This window comes from Mycothermus thermophilus, assembly GCF_041956435.1.
Source record: "Mycothermus thermophilus strain CBS 625.91 unplaced genomic scaffold VTJ04scaffold_3, whole genome shotgun sequence".
NCBI classification, from domain to species: Eukaryota; Fungi; Ascomycota; class Sordariomycetes; order Sordariales; family Chaetomiaceae; genus Mycothermus; species Mycothermus thermophilus.
The window spans coordinates 4,161,151-4,174,702 of record NW_027191429.1 but is presented as its reverse complement, the minus strand read 5'-3'; the positions used below and the strand labels follow the sequence as shown (position 1 = coordinate 4,174,702).

The following is a 13,552-nucleotide window of genomic DNA, read 5'->3' as shown; positions in this document are numbered from 1 at the left end:
CACCATTCACAATGTACCTCAACCGTCTCCTTCTCGCAACCACCGCCCTCCTCCGCCTCGCCGGTGCCGCCGAAAAGGCCCAGGACTTCAACACCGTCACCCTGACCACGACCATGCTGTCCGTGACCGTCGAGACCACCACCCTGGACCCCAACACCTGGAGCCTCCCGTGCTCGTCGGTGTCCGAGGTGACCATCACCGAACCCACGGAGAGCTCCTCCACCGACTACGTCACCGAGACCAGCACCTCGACCAGCACCTCAACCGAGATTCTCGACTCGTCGACCCTGACCACCAGCTCGACCACCAGCGCTTCCGAGTCTGAGTCCGAGACCGAGACGGCCCCCACGACCACGCCGACCGACGAGGTCAGCGGTGCGGGCTACAAGGCTCCCGGGATGGCGGGCGGGCTGGCCGTTGGCGCTATTGTCGCCTTGGCTATGGCTTTGGCTTGAGTCAGGCGCCCTTGGAAGCACTGAGTTTAGACGGCGTCGGCGGAGGAATGGGCTGGTCGATGCTGACCTTCGGAAGTGATCAGGGTGGTTTGCGAGGATGATGATGAAGCCATCGGAGGATTTGGGGACATGGTGATAGTGCATAGGTGCAGGAAGGCAAGAACTGGAAGCATGACATGGGAAGTTAAAGGAGATATGTGACTGCGTGTGGCCATTAATTTACCCCATCAGTTGTCGCAATCCAGATTCTTTCTCACCAAACTCATCTCTTGTATCTTGTGCCTGTGACGTTTACTCGACTCATTGAGGTATTAAGTAATAGATTGTGCCCTGATCGCCTCGAGGATTATTATGTGGTTGCTCTTCCGCTGACCCTTGAGTGTACATCGCTCGTCGTATAAGCGACCATGTTCACGTGCAGAGTCGCGGGGTTGGAGATGTTTGCGCTGACATAACAAAACCTCTCATCCGCGGAGAAACTTGACATTATGAGAGGTATCAACAGCTTACCTCCTACCACCTACGGCCCTGCAACCCCCTTGGTGTACCTCTTCTTGCTTCTCTGAACCTTCCAGTTCATTTTTGTCTGTTCGACAACCCCACATCCACCTACTCCTATTACAGCTCGCATTAGCATGCCCTGACGAAGCGGATTAATAACAGCCGAGTCATGACTTTCTCACAAGCACTTATCCATGACCCAGACCAGCCGGAGGCACCCCAATCGCCCAACGACAGCATGGAGGAGGACGTAGACATCAACGAACCCCTAACCATCATCGCCCTGCCAGAGACGTTTGACCCCATCCTCAGCGAGGATGAGAAGCGCAAAGTCCGCGCAGCGGCACACCACTTCATCTTAGAACAGTACAACTCCGGGGCAAAGCTGTTCAGCAAGGAGGCGTTTCGCGACGCCGTCAGGGTGTTCGATAGCGCGGCGGCCGAGGTTGAGCAACGCGGTGTCTTGTCCGATCCGAGTTCTCACGTGGTGTCGGTGACGGGGCTGGATGGGGTGGCCGTTGAGTTTCCCATAGAGACGGGCGCAATCTATCCGTATTCGCCCTATCCGCCTGAATATGTCTGTGTCAAGTAGGTGCATGAGAGATGAGTAGTCAGACGGCCAGGCCCTGTCTCCTGCATGTATGTGTGCTCCCGTTTATAAGTCCATCTTTCTAACCATCCCTCCCATCCACAAGAACAAAACCGCGGCTATGGTACCGCAGCATCGAGAGCCTACTAGACGACGATCCCAACTGGTCCATATCACGAGCCTTCCTCCCGTTCGAGATATGCCACGAGACAGAGGTCCGACATGCCAGCACAGGAGAGCCTGTTATCACGCGAGAGCCCGCCGTCGACATCGACACAGTGAAGCGGAGCTTTGAATTTGCCAGGCGCGAATTTGGAGCCAGCAAGCTGTGGGCGGATATCAGGACATGTCTGTCTGTGGCTCTTGGGCTGTCAGACCTCCAAACCAACAAAGTCAACAACAATAACGTTCTGAGCGATTCCCGAATTCCTCAGCGCAGCGACAGCGATCAAGATATCTCAAACCTACCGTCAAGAACCTCCCCCATCCGCAACATAATCGGCCTCGCTCTCGGCTCTCCGTCTTGCATGGCCATCGAGGAAGATGAGCCCTTCAACGCCAGCATGGCCCAACACGCCCTCCTCCTAACACTACGGGACTTCTTCCACGAGCAACTCACCACCACCACCAATCCCCCAAACCTCGCATCTCTCAGTCCTCCTCCTCCTCCTCCTCCCACTCCTCAAGTTCAACCAACCGACCACCCCCTCCCCTGCATCGCCCAAGACCCAGCCTACTCCCCCCTCGAAACCACCCTGCTCTCCTCCTCGGGCATCGCGGTGGTGGACGACCCGCGCGCCTTCCTCGCCGTGGACGAGGCCAGCCTATTGGTGTCGATCAACGCCGACATCCCGGTCCAACAAATCGTGGCCGACATTGCGCGGCCGGCGGTGGTGATATGGAATCGGGTGCTCAAGGAGGGGGAGGAGGTGTCAGAGGGGGATGGGGTTTTGATGTAAGAAGCATACCTTTACCTTCCCCTTAGATCTGCATTCGTCATTCTCCGTGTCTGCTGCTGGAAGTACTGACCATGTATGTACTGTTTTGCCGGAACAGGACGGACCCGGCGTCTCCACGGGTGTTGGAGATGATGGAGGAGTATGTGGAGTTAGCATTTCCTGCTTCGGTCGACGACAAGCACTTTGGCGGCGACCTGGCTATATATATCAGGAAAGACGTTTACAAGGGGCAGCACCGCTGGGAAGGGATACAGATGTCATGACGGAGCAGCTTCAAAGAAGGGCAACAAATGCCCGGCCCCGGGTTTAAATATGTCTTTCCTCCACACCGACCACAAAGACCGAGACTTCCGAAGTCAACGATTTTGAGTATTACCAAGTTACCCATACTAACTAGCCCTTGGAACATTATGAGTACATACTCCCCGTTGAGCTTGATTCAAATCCCATACTCCCATCCCATGCCAACCTTCATCCCTGCCCCTTCCAGTCCCACACCAGCCCTCATCCCTCACCCCTTCTCACAACAACAAATCCCCATTCCCCGCCACTCCCTGTTGCGGCTGGTACACCGTCTGCGGCGCGTACTGGTTGACAACATACCCCCCCTGATTATCCCCGCCGCCACCAAAACTGTCACCCTGTTCCTGCGCGCGCACGGCTTGGATCTGAGACGCAAAGTACGCATCGGCATCGCTGACCGCCTTGTCAATGTTTCCATTCTGCTGTTGCTGCTGCTGCTGTTGCTGTTGCTGCTGTTGCTGCATCAACACCTGATTCGGCACCACAACATGCCCGTAGAGCATATCATCCTCCTGGCGCTGGAGGCACGGCGACTCCTGCAGTCGGCGCGGGCGCGCGTTGCGGAAGACGGTCTGGACAGGCTTGAGATAGACGGTCGCCAGGGTGCCCACGTTGAGGCACATCTCCTCGAGCGTGGCCGGGTCGAGACGCTCCGATTCGGCCGTGATAGTGGGCTTCTCGCCCATGACGATGCGCTTTGCCGCCTCCATGTCGGTCGACAGCAACCTCCAGTACATGTACGCGCGGTCGCGCAGGTCGGGGTTGTCCGTCTCCTCGGTGGCCCACTTGAGCACCTTGGGCACGAGTTCCTGTCCCCGGGTGGGACGCTGGATGAAGAGCTTGACCGTGGCGGTCAGTAGCGCCAGCTGGACCTCGACCGGCTCCTCGTGGAAGGAGAAGAGGAAGTCCTCGAGAAGGGCATCCGAGTTCTCGATGCGGCTGGCGTACTGGCCAATGACCCACACCATGGCCGCCTTGGCTTCCGGCTCGTCGAGCGAGTCGAGGTGTTCGCAGAGGGTACCGATAATGCCCTCGTACTGGTTGGGGTATTTGCGGAAGATGTTGCGGATCACCACCGTCGCCTCCTGCACAATGTACGTCACCTTGGTGGCGACGAGCTCGAGGAGGAGGTTGATGCACCGCCGCGCGGCGGGCTCGATCTTGATGGCCAGCTTGCCGATGGCGCGGACGGCCTTGCGCACGAAATGGACATCGATTTCCGTCGCATACTCGCGCAGTTCGGTCAGCACCTCGTCAATGTTCTTCTCGTTGGCGAGCATGAAGATGAGCTCGAGCTTGGTGACCTTGACATAGATGGGGTCGTTATATTTGCAGAAGAAGACGCGGATGTCGTTTCGTAGCACCTCGGGCCGTCGTTGGAGGATGAGCAGGGCGTTCCGAAGGGCCAAGTACTGCACTTCCGGCCCCTTGGAGAGCAGTGTTACCAGCGGCGGTGAGAGCTTCCTGCAAAGGGCCGAGATCTGTTTCTGGTCGGCGATGTAGTTCATCAGGTACAAGATGACGCGTATGCAGGTGAGAACGACGGCCGAGTTGGAGTGTGATAGGCGCGGCGCGATGCGCTCGGCGAGCAGGGCCGCCTCACCTGAATCCTGGGGCACGTACATCATGAGCGCCTCAAGAATGTACGTTTGGCCCCACTCGGAACAGTCGGGCAGAATCGCGACCATCTTGGAAGCGTTGTTATAGTCGATGGTGAGCTTGATGGCGTCGCTCCGTTCCCAGATGTCCATCAGGCTGGCCAAAGCACTGGCCACGACGGTTGGGTTATCATCGCGCAGCAGTCCGTTCAGCCTGTCGATGAAGTCTGATTTCTCCACCATGTGCCGGTCATGGTCGTACAACTTGGCGACGCAGTAGGCAGCCGTCTTGCGGACGTAGGGATCTGGGTCGCGGAGGAGATGGCGGACGATGGGCACGGTCGCATCGACGAACTCGCGAACGTGGACATACGAGATGGTCCGGAGCGCTAGAGCTCTGATCAGGGGGTTGGGATCCTCGGCGTCCTGGGCCATGTCAACGGGGCTATCCGTAGGCAGAGAAAGAAGGCGGACTGACATGTTGCAGAAACGGGATGGCTTTTACGGCGACGTCGGAGCGCATCCTGGCATAGTTCACCAGGTAAAGAAAGCACCTACGCACTGCCTGTGAATATTACGGCGCAGTCGACTGTGGGATTCTCGTCACTCACATCTTCTTAATTTCGAGGTCCCGGATATTCATGCAGGCGACAACATCTGGAAACAGGGCGACCATGTCGTTGTTGCTCATGGTCATGTTGGCGACAATCTTCTTGAGGGCGATCCTCTTTGCTGTGTGGTATTTGTCTTTCTTGCCTCCGCTGTTGAGCTCGAAGCGTAGCTCGGCGACTTTGCCCTGTCCACGCATTGGTGAGTAAGCAGAAGGAGGAAGGTAAGAGAGGTACATGGCGACGGCGTCGGGCAGAAGGCGTTGGGCAGAGGGTCATGGTTGATACGCGACAGTGGCTTTGGGCCGGATGGAGGAGTAATGGAAAGCCATGGTAGAACAGATATATCGACACTGTCGACAGGCACATAGGTCGGGCCGAGCGCGGGTTGACAGTCGCCAAGAAGGTACAGTAGCAAGTCGCGTGAGAGGGTGGGTGGGAGAATGAGGGGTGAGGTCCGGAAGATGTCAAGGTTGAATGTCTCCGCGTAACCCTCCATGGCCAAGCACTTTTCTCGAGAAACAGCAAAGAGAGCTTACCCGAGCAAACAGCTTCGAGTCCCCTCCTGTCTGGCCGCCCGACATGTTGAACTCTTGGATTTCCGATTGCCCTAGTCCGGTGGTGGGAGTGGATGGTATTTAGACAGGATTCTGTGGTTGACAGAGGCGAGACAGCGTCGCCGGGTTTGCCTGACACAGGCCCGAGACCCGAGGGTGGGAGGCGGAGGAGAGGGTCTGGAAGCCCTGAGGATGTTGCAATGACTTGTCTTGTGACTCTCTAGCAGCGGGGTGCCGTTCTATCGATGCTTTGTGTGTTGTCGGGCGGTTGCATGCGGATGTGCCTTCGCCTTGATGTGTCTCGGGTGGTCCAAGTCGCGACGCTGAGGTTGACCGAAAGTTCCGGGGTTCTGAAGGCTCGACGGGTGGTGATGGTCGCTGTGCTTTCTTTTGAGGGTAATTCGGTTTCTGAGACCACTCAATGGCACCGTGCGACGAGGCAGCCCGTCGTTATCGTCGTGATCGAAACCGCGGAATGGACTCTGTCGCGGGACGGGAACAGGACTTGAAGTCAGCGTCGTGGACCTTTTTGACCCTGACGTCCACTCCTGCCGCACCCCTGAACGGTAACAAGCTGCTAGGTGGCCCACACAGTGGGGCGCTGTCCGGGAAGCTGGACCCCTGTCCGCTAAGTTGGGTAGACAGAGCTGCCAAGCAGGTGGACATCTCCACAAGAGGCTGCCGGCCAGGACACCAACCAACATCATCTCTCCCAAGCCACATCAAACACGTGAAATTCGAGCCTTGTACATACCTCACAACGACAACTCAAACCTCCGACGACCTCCATCTCTCCTCGCGACCTGCCTTGCGACTCGCATCCCTACAGGCTTCCAATCCGCCAATTGACGGCAATGTCGACAACTACAGCTCTCCCTTCTTGGGCCGCCGAGCTCAAGAACCCTCCGCCAGCAAGGCCAAAGCAGCCCAGCATCCCAGATCCCCCCGGCTTTCCATCATCCCAGACGCCGTCAGGTTCCAAGGCATGCCCGTCCGCTCTTCATTGCACCTCTGGGTCCTTGGTTAGCTCTCGCGCAAAGGCTAACATGCCAGGCTTACAGAAACGCGATGCCAAAGACTCCAAAACCCCGCAGCGCCAGGCGCCTACCCCCGACGAGATGGACACCCTCAAGCTGAAGAAGGCCTGGGAGGTGGCCCTGGGGCCCATCAAGAGCCTCCCCATGACCGCCATCATGATGTACATGTCCGGAAACTCGCTACAGATCTTCAGCATCATGATGGTCTTCATGGCCTTCAAGAATCCTATCATGGGCATTCTGGCCACAAACCAGGCCTTTGAGCGCTTCGAGACAGAGACGAACCGCGCGAGGATGCTACAAGTCAAACTCGCCTACGTCGTCATGCAACTAGTCGCGCTCGCTTTGGGGGTATGGAAGGTGAACAAGATGGGATTGTTGCCGTAAGTGAAGCCTGTCATCAAGCCCCAAGAGTCTGTCGCTAACAATTCCCAGCACGACACGGTCTGACTGGCTCGCCTGGGAACCACTACGTGAACCCCTAGAACACGCCGTGCCAGCGCTCTAGCCTTGGACAGTTCGATTTTGGATGTCCTGGGGTCCGGATGTATCGGCCTGGATCAAACCTTTCGGCGTTTTGTGGACGACTCCATTTTCACTGTCCGTTGAATAACCGTATTCACATCAACGCTAACCAGGAACGGCACAAAGGATATGCGCCGCATTTGTGCGTCCATCCGAGGGGCAAACGGGGGCTCTCAACCTAGGCCCACGCATAGAGTTTTGGGGGCCAATCCTACCGCCCCACCAATGACGGAACTTCACAACCGGGGAACGGATGTCGGTAACGGGCACATTGATCACTTTATCCATTGCGGAAGGTGACTCAAACCTTGACGGTCCATGCCTGTCAATCCGGGGCGTCTTTGCCTGGCTGCCTGTTTATCACGGTTACTTCGCTCCTCAGATAAACCGGGGAAGACGGTTAAGGCTCCGCAACTATGGCGCGGTGGGATGGGATTTCCCGCGGTGTGCCATTTCTCGATGTGATCTAAATCAGCTTACTTAACAGACGGCAAATGGGCCGTCACATCAGCGGCAACTCCAGCAGGCTCAAGCCTTCATGCATCTAGGCACCGATGGTGTGCCTGAGGTTGATTTGAGCATCTGTGCCGCCAAGTCTCTGGGCAGGCCGGTGTATAAATGGGAGCTCGTCCCAGATCATGAGGCTTGATGTAGACCCTAGATGCTTCCCTTGAATCAAACTTTTGTTGATGATTGCCGGTCTCATGTTCTCCTTGACTTGCCAACCACGCCCAATCTCTATTCCTTGAATCCTCACCACCACCACCATGCTCAAGCCCATCTCACTCGGCCTTCGGGTCCTTCAAGTATGGCCCTTCCCTCCTCTCATGCCCATCACCTCGCCACCCACATGACCCCTCTCAACGATGAGTTAACCGTGATTAATGTGTGCGACAGTTCCTCATGGCCCTCACCATCCTCGCCCTGGCTGTCGATCTGATCCGCAAGCAAGTCATTGGCTCCGCCCCCGTGACGACCCGGTACACGACCTTTACGGGAGGGTTCGGCATGATCGTGTGCGGCGTCACCATTGCCTCGTTTTTCCTGTCGTTTCTCCCGGGCGTAGTGGCGATGGGACTCGACGCGTTGGCGGGGTTGCTTTTTCTCGGTGGTGGTATCGTAAGTTTTCCTTCCCCCTTAGATTTCGTTCCGTTAGTCGGGTCTCTTCCCCATCAGTCTGGTTTGTTCTTTCGGTGGTGGCACCGTATGTTTTCTACCTAGGACTTCCCTCTCTCCTTCTGGTCTCCCCCATCATTCCGTGGTCTCTCATTGCCCGGCTAGTGTCGAACCCCATCCCCCCCCCCTGGCGGAGATCTCTTAGATAGAAGGCACACCATCCCAGACCATTTCCCCAGGTTGGTCAGGCACGAAAACAGAACCCCTCAAATGTTAACCATATCCCCGTTCCCCTCTTTCACAGGCCCTAGCCCACGCCCTCCGCAACGTTGACAACTGCACCAACGGTGACAACATGCTCCTCAACCCCCTCCTCAACCGCGGCACGGTCGAAGTCGGCAGGACCACGCACTACGGCATCGTCGAGGAGGGCGACGCGGACAACCCGACGCGGCTCTACTTCCGGCTGCGCGGGAGCTGCCAGCGCGCCCAGGCCGCCGAGATCCTGCAGTTCCTTTCTTTTGGCGTGTTGACTGCGTTGGCGGTGGCGGGGTTTTGGATGATGAGGCAGGGCGGTGGTGGTGGTACCAGGAGGGGGGCTTATGTTGCGTGAGAGAGAGAGGGAGGGAGCGAGGGAGAGAGAGAGGAGGGAGAGAAGGCAGGGTGGGTTGAGGGCAGGCATTGAAGAAGACGGTAAGTTACCGAAGGACCTAATGACGATGCGTGGATGGTGATGAGGATGATGATGAGTTGATGACGGTTCGGTTAGTAATAGCCACATAATAATGTTGGAGTGCTTGAGACACGCCTGATAGATAGTAATTGGTGAGCAAGTACGAGGACGTAATCACTTACTGACATGCCATGACTCAGGAGATAGGAAATCAATAAATAAACAACCCAAGTTACCTGACTCTACATGCTGAGGGTATCCCACATTTCTCAAGCAAACATCCACCAACTCTTCATCAAGTACAGTAGAAATCCGACAAGATCCTTTCCTTCCATCCACCCACATCATTGCCGCCGTGCGACATCCAGCCAGCCGCCCGGTAAGATCGTGTCCATGTCATACTGATACATGTCATTAACCAACATCACAACCAACATCAACATCAGCCACCATCCCGATCAACAGACAATCATCCCAACCCACATTTTTCCCTCCCAAACAAACAAAACAAAAGAAAGCATCCACACCACACATAATAACCCAACAACAAAACAGACAGACCAAAGAAAAGAAAGCCAGACCAGAGATATCCTCAGCGCCGAACAGTATTCGCCACGCTGCTCATCGCATCACTAATCTTGCTCCCCCACCCGCCCAACAACTTCGCCCCCTCAATGCTGATCCTCACCCTGCCCTCCACCACCATATTCACAATCGCAATGACACCATACGCGGCACTTCCCAGCGCACGGAACACCGCCAACCCGGCGACCGACCAGAGGATGAAGCGGAGATAGAGGTTGTTACCGATCGAGCTCCCGCCGTACGCCTCGCTCACCGCCATGGCGAGCGTCGCGTTCGCGATCAGCCACGTCACCACCATGTACGTGCGCACGCTCTTGTAGTAGTCCTGCTGGAGCTGCTCCTCCGAAACGGGTTGCGGCGGCACCTCGACGCGGTCGCGCAGGTTGCGCAGCGCCTCGTCGTACCCGGAATCAATATCGAGCTGCTCCGAGGGCATTTCCAGTTCGACGGTGCTGCCGTGACCGACGGCGACGGCACCTCCAAGGTCCGTCTTGATGACGTTGTCACCCTTGGTGCCCCACGTCACGTCGTGGGTGTTGCAAAACGCATAAATCTGCAGGGTGCAAATGTAGCTGGGCAGGAGGATCAAGTACTGCAAGAAGGACGTAAACATGTGCCAGGGGTCGAGGTAGAGGAAGGACATGAGGAAATAAAGGCCGACGGTCGAGGCGGTCGAGACGATCAGGTTCGTGAAAACATTGTTGCCCATGAAGAGCTCATCGCGCTTGACCGTCAGCTGGCGGACCACGACGTAGATGCAGGCGAAGAGCGTGTACGACATGATGACGGCGTAGATGATCATGGACGCCAGATACATCTTCTTGGCGCCCTGGGGCCGGTTGCCGAGTGACAGGACGAACTGGGTGCAGATGAGAAGCACGCAGACGTAGCGCAGGATGAGGAAGATGTACTTGGCGGCGCCGTTGAAGGGGTCGACCTCGGGATCGGCAAGACCACCCGCGATGAAGTAGAAGGTGAGATAAAAGTTGGCGAGCGAGAGGTACGTAAAGATGAGCTGGATGAACTGGTACACGAACTCGATATGCAACAAAATCTTGCGCGCCAGCGTGTGGTCCGTCGCCCAGATCTGCTTGAAGTGCACGAGCGAGTAGACGGCGGCAAAAAAGGCGCCGTTCAGCCAGCGACGGCGCTGCGACACAAACTCGGGGACCGTGTCGGGCACGTCCGTTTCGCCCGTGCAGTTCTTGACGTACTTGAGCACCCACCGCTCGCCGCGCTTGGCCACCAGCTCCCAGCAGAGGATGCGGTCCTCGGCGAGGTACATGTTGGCCGTGAATACGTCGGCGTGCTGGCCGTGCAGGGTCTCGCCCTTGAAGTACTGGCTGAGCGGGCCGTGGCCGGTTTCGTCGTTCTGGAGGGCGTGGTAGCGGTACGCGCTGAGCGCGCCGGGCAGGACGGTAATGTACCCGAACACGGACTCCAGAGGCTTGTCGAGAATATTAGACAGCTTGTACTCGAAGTTCTGCGACGCGACGAGCGGGTTCAAGAGATTCCGTCCCCAGGGACCCTTCATGGCGCGGATCTCGCCGCAGGCGCCCGCCACGTTGGAATCGGTGTCGAAGGCCTTCCACAGGTGGTACAGCGCCGTGGTGGCGGGCCGGGTGCCGACGTCGAGCAGGATGCACACGTTGGGGTTGAGAGCCTTGCCGAAGGCGTTAAAGAACCAGCGGTGCGAGTTGAGCTTCTTCTGGTTCTTCTCCTTGAGGCAGAAGATGATCTGGCAGGGCACGATGCCCTTTTCGGCGCCCTTGAACTTGAGATCGGAGTCGAGCGAGACCTGGGTCGTGTACTCGTAGACGTGGGCCTGCACGGCCTTGTTGTTGACGTAGTTCTTCGCGATGCCGTGCTGGTAGACGCCCATGGCCGCCAGCGCGTCGAGCGTGCGCGGATGGATCTTCTCGCGGCCGTCCGACACGATGCAAACCACAATCTTCTGCCACCCGTTCTCGCCCCAGGTGCGGCTGCGCGTGCGGCTGCAGAAGTGGCTGATGTTCTTCATGACGGCGTGCATGGTGCGCGTAAAGTCGTACTCGTTCTCATTATACATGGTGATGCAGATAAACAGCTCGATCTCGCGGGCCGTCCGTCCGATCTGCTGGCGCAGCTTGTAGCCCCGGTCCACAAAGTCGTCCGGGTCGCACGTCACGGCCGTGTAGCGCATGTGCGTGAACTCGATCTCGTCGCGGCGCGGCAGGAAGCTGTACAGGATGGTCGGGATCTTGCACTCGAGCACGAGCTCGCCGTTGATCAGCTGCACTTCGCGCTTGCTCATCTGCGGCGCCCGCACGCCGCGCCTCTCCTGCTTGCCCTCGGGCGCCGGGCCGTACCGCTCGGGCTTCTTTTCCTCGTGCACCGAAAAGCTGTCGGTGCTATCATCCTGGCCAAGCGTCGACTGGGAGTCGCGGTAATGGTGACCTTGCTGACCTTGGTAATTGTGCTGATTGCTGGGCGCAAACACATCGTCGGTGTCGTCCGCCAAGGGAATGCTCACTGTGACATCGTCAGGGAATGACTGCGTCGAACCGCGCGCTGCTGGGCCCGAAAACAATGGTGCCGGTGGGAGCGGGCGTCTAGGGCTGCCGCCGTACGTTGATGCTGGCGTTCCTGGGCGGGGGCTGCCGTTGAGGTCGGCGGGCTCGTACCGCGAGCTGACGGGAGGTGGGCGCGCATAATCGGACCTGTGTGAAGGCGTCCAAGGACGCGTAGGTGAGTCGCTATCCATCGAGCTGTACGAGACGTACGACGGTTCCGGAGGAGGCATCGGTGGCGGATCGAGGATCGACTGGCGCGAGTCGATCGATGGCTCGTAGTGGCGGCGCATGTGGCTTCTATAATGATCGTTGCTGTGTGAGCTTCTGCTTTTCTTCACTGGCGTCATGGTCCTTGTCTTCACCCGGGGGTCCTCCTCATCAATGACTGACTCGCAGTAAGCCTGGAACCGTGCCCTCCTCCTCCTAGGGGACGGGCACTTGGGAATTCGAGGCAGGCTCTCTGCGATGACCGCGGCTTGCGGCTCCGAGGGCAACTCCGTCGTCGGGACTTGAGGCCCAGGGACTTTCTGACGACGCTGCAGTTTCACTGTTGCGCAGCTTCGACTTCCACCAACTGGCCGGGCGCTTGCCCGGGTCAAAGTCACTGTTGCCTGCGCCTTTGGCGGTGGCCGCGGCCCGACGAGATTCCGGGGGCTGACCGGGCTCAGGGCAGGTGAGCGGCGACGACGGCGCGGAGGAGACGGCGGCGGAGGTCGCGGCCCAAAGGCACGATGCATCTCCGGCGTCGCGCTCTCCACGACAGGAAGCACTGGTGTCTTGTGCGGAGGAGGGATTGGGGGGGTGATGGGGAGAGAGAAAGACAAGGGAAAAGGGATAGGAATACGGAGTGAGACATACGGCCTGGTGCTAGTAGTGCTGGTGGTGTCATAAGGTTCCTCCATGCCTGTGAGCAGGCGCATCGACGCTCCATGATGGCCCTCCGTGCCAGTCGAGTCGTCGACGTCGCCGTACGGCGGCAGCGCGTACTCATGGGGGCGCCGCGTGGGCGAGCGCCGGCCGTCCATGATGGGGAACGTGATCGGGAATGGCCTCGAGCAGGAAGGGGACGGTCGCTGTGTCTCAGGGACACGCGCTCGAGGGTGCGCTCAAGTATGGAGTCGCCGATGGGGTGCAGCGACAGGCGCGCGCGCGAGGAATGCGGACCTGGGAATTGTGAGCGTCGAGTCGTCTGCAAGGGAGAGCGAGTGAGTTGAACGAGCGAGCGGCGCGAGAAGCTGTGATGGAAGTGAGTTGCTGCTGTTGAAAGTGACTTGTCAAGTAAGGATGGAGGTGAGGATGAAAGGGTGAGAATCCACCTTGAGAGGAAGAAGCGTGGGGCCCCGGAAAGATGCAGCGTGGGCAGGCGGCGCTTTTGCTGCAGGTGTCGACAGGTGGGTGGGTTGAAGTTGGCGGGAGGATGGAGGGGTGTAACCCGGGGGGGTTTGTTTAATGCCGATTTGGGACACGTTACCCCGGCAACCCCACACAGCCGCC

At 58.1% G+C, this 13,552-nt stretch overlaps 7 protein-coding genes across 7 annotated transcripts; 5 read left to right on the top strand and 2 right to left on the bottom strand.

Annotated features, from left to right (window-relative positions):
- Positions 1-11: 11 nt before the first annotated feature.
- VTJ04DRAFT_5663 (uncharacterized protein) lies at positions 12-455 on the top strand (the record flags this gene model as incomplete). The annotated part of the gene is made up of 1 exon (XM_069363802.1): positions 12-455. The coding sequence occupies one exon, from the start codon at positions 12-14 to the stop codon at positions 453-455; it is 444 nt and encodes a 147-aa protein (XP_069220612.1).
- Positions 456-1,125: 670 nt separating this feature from the next.
- VTJ04DRAFT_5662 (uncharacterized protein) lies at positions 1,126-2,767 on the top strand (the record flags this gene model as incomplete). Its single annotated transcript, XM_069363801.1, has 3 exons — positions 1,126-1,544; positions 1,652-2,500; positions 2,602-2,767. The coding sequence occupies 3 exons, from the start codon at positions 1,126-1,128 to the stop codon at positions 2,765-2,767; spliced, it is 1,434 nt and encodes a 477-aa protein (XP_069220611.1).
- A 258-nt stretch (positions 2,768-3,025) lies between these two features.
- VTJ04DRAFT_5661 (uncharacterized protein) lies at positions 3,026-5,597 on the bottom strand (the record flags this gene model as incomplete). The annotated part of the gene is made up of 4 exons (XM_069363800.1): positions 3,026-4,831; positions 4,884-4,959; positions 5,017-5,201; positions 5,553-5,597. 4 exons carry the CDS (start codon positions 5,595-5,597, stop codon positions 3,026-3,028), a joined length of 2,112 nt encoding a protein of 703 aa, XP_069220610.1.
- An 827-nt stretch (positions 5,598-6,424) lies between these two features.
- On the top strand, positions 6,425-7,115 carry VTJ04DRAFT_5660 (uncharacterized protein; the record flags this gene model as incomplete). Its single annotated transcript, XM_069363799.1, has 3 exons — positions 6,425-6,553; positions 6,632-6,990; positions 7,043-7,115. 3 exons carry the CDS (start codon positions 6,425-6,427, stop codon positions 7,113-7,115), a joined length of 561 nt encoding a protein of 186 aa, XP_069220609.1.
- Positions 7,116-7,385: 270 nt separating this feature from the next.
- On the top strand, positions 7,386-7,781 carry VTJ04DRAFT_5659 (uncharacterized protein; the record flags this gene model as incomplete). Its single annotated transcript, XM_069363797.1, has 2 exons — positions 7,386-7,556; positions 7,620-7,781. The coding sequence occupies 2 exons, from the start codon at positions 7,386-7,388 to the stop codon at positions 7,779-7,781; spliced, it is 333 nt and encodes a 110-aa protein (XP_069220608.1).
- A 118-nt stretch (positions 7,782-7,899) lies between these two features.
- On the top strand, positions 7,900-8,861 carry VTJ04DRAFT_5658 (uncharacterized protein; the record flags this gene model as incomplete). The annotated part of the gene is made up of 3 exons (XM_069363796.1): positions 7,900-7,938; positions 8,030-8,251; positions 8,553-8,861. 3 exons carry the CDS (start codon positions 7,900-7,902, stop codon positions 8,859-8,861), a joined length of 570 nt encoding a protein of 189 aa, XP_069220607.1.
- A 652-nt stretch (positions 8,862-9,513) lies between these two features.
- Positions 9,514-13,083, bottom strand: VTJ04DRAFT_5657 (uncharacterized protein; the record flags this gene model as incomplete). The annotated part of the gene is made up of 2 exons (XM_069363795.1): positions 9,514-12,355; positions 12,917-13,083. 2 exons carry the CDS (start codon positions 13,081-13,083, stop codon positions 9,514-9,516), a joined length of 3,009 nt encoding a protein of 1,002 aa, XP_069220606.1.
- Positions 13,084-13,552: the final 469 nt, after the last annotated feature.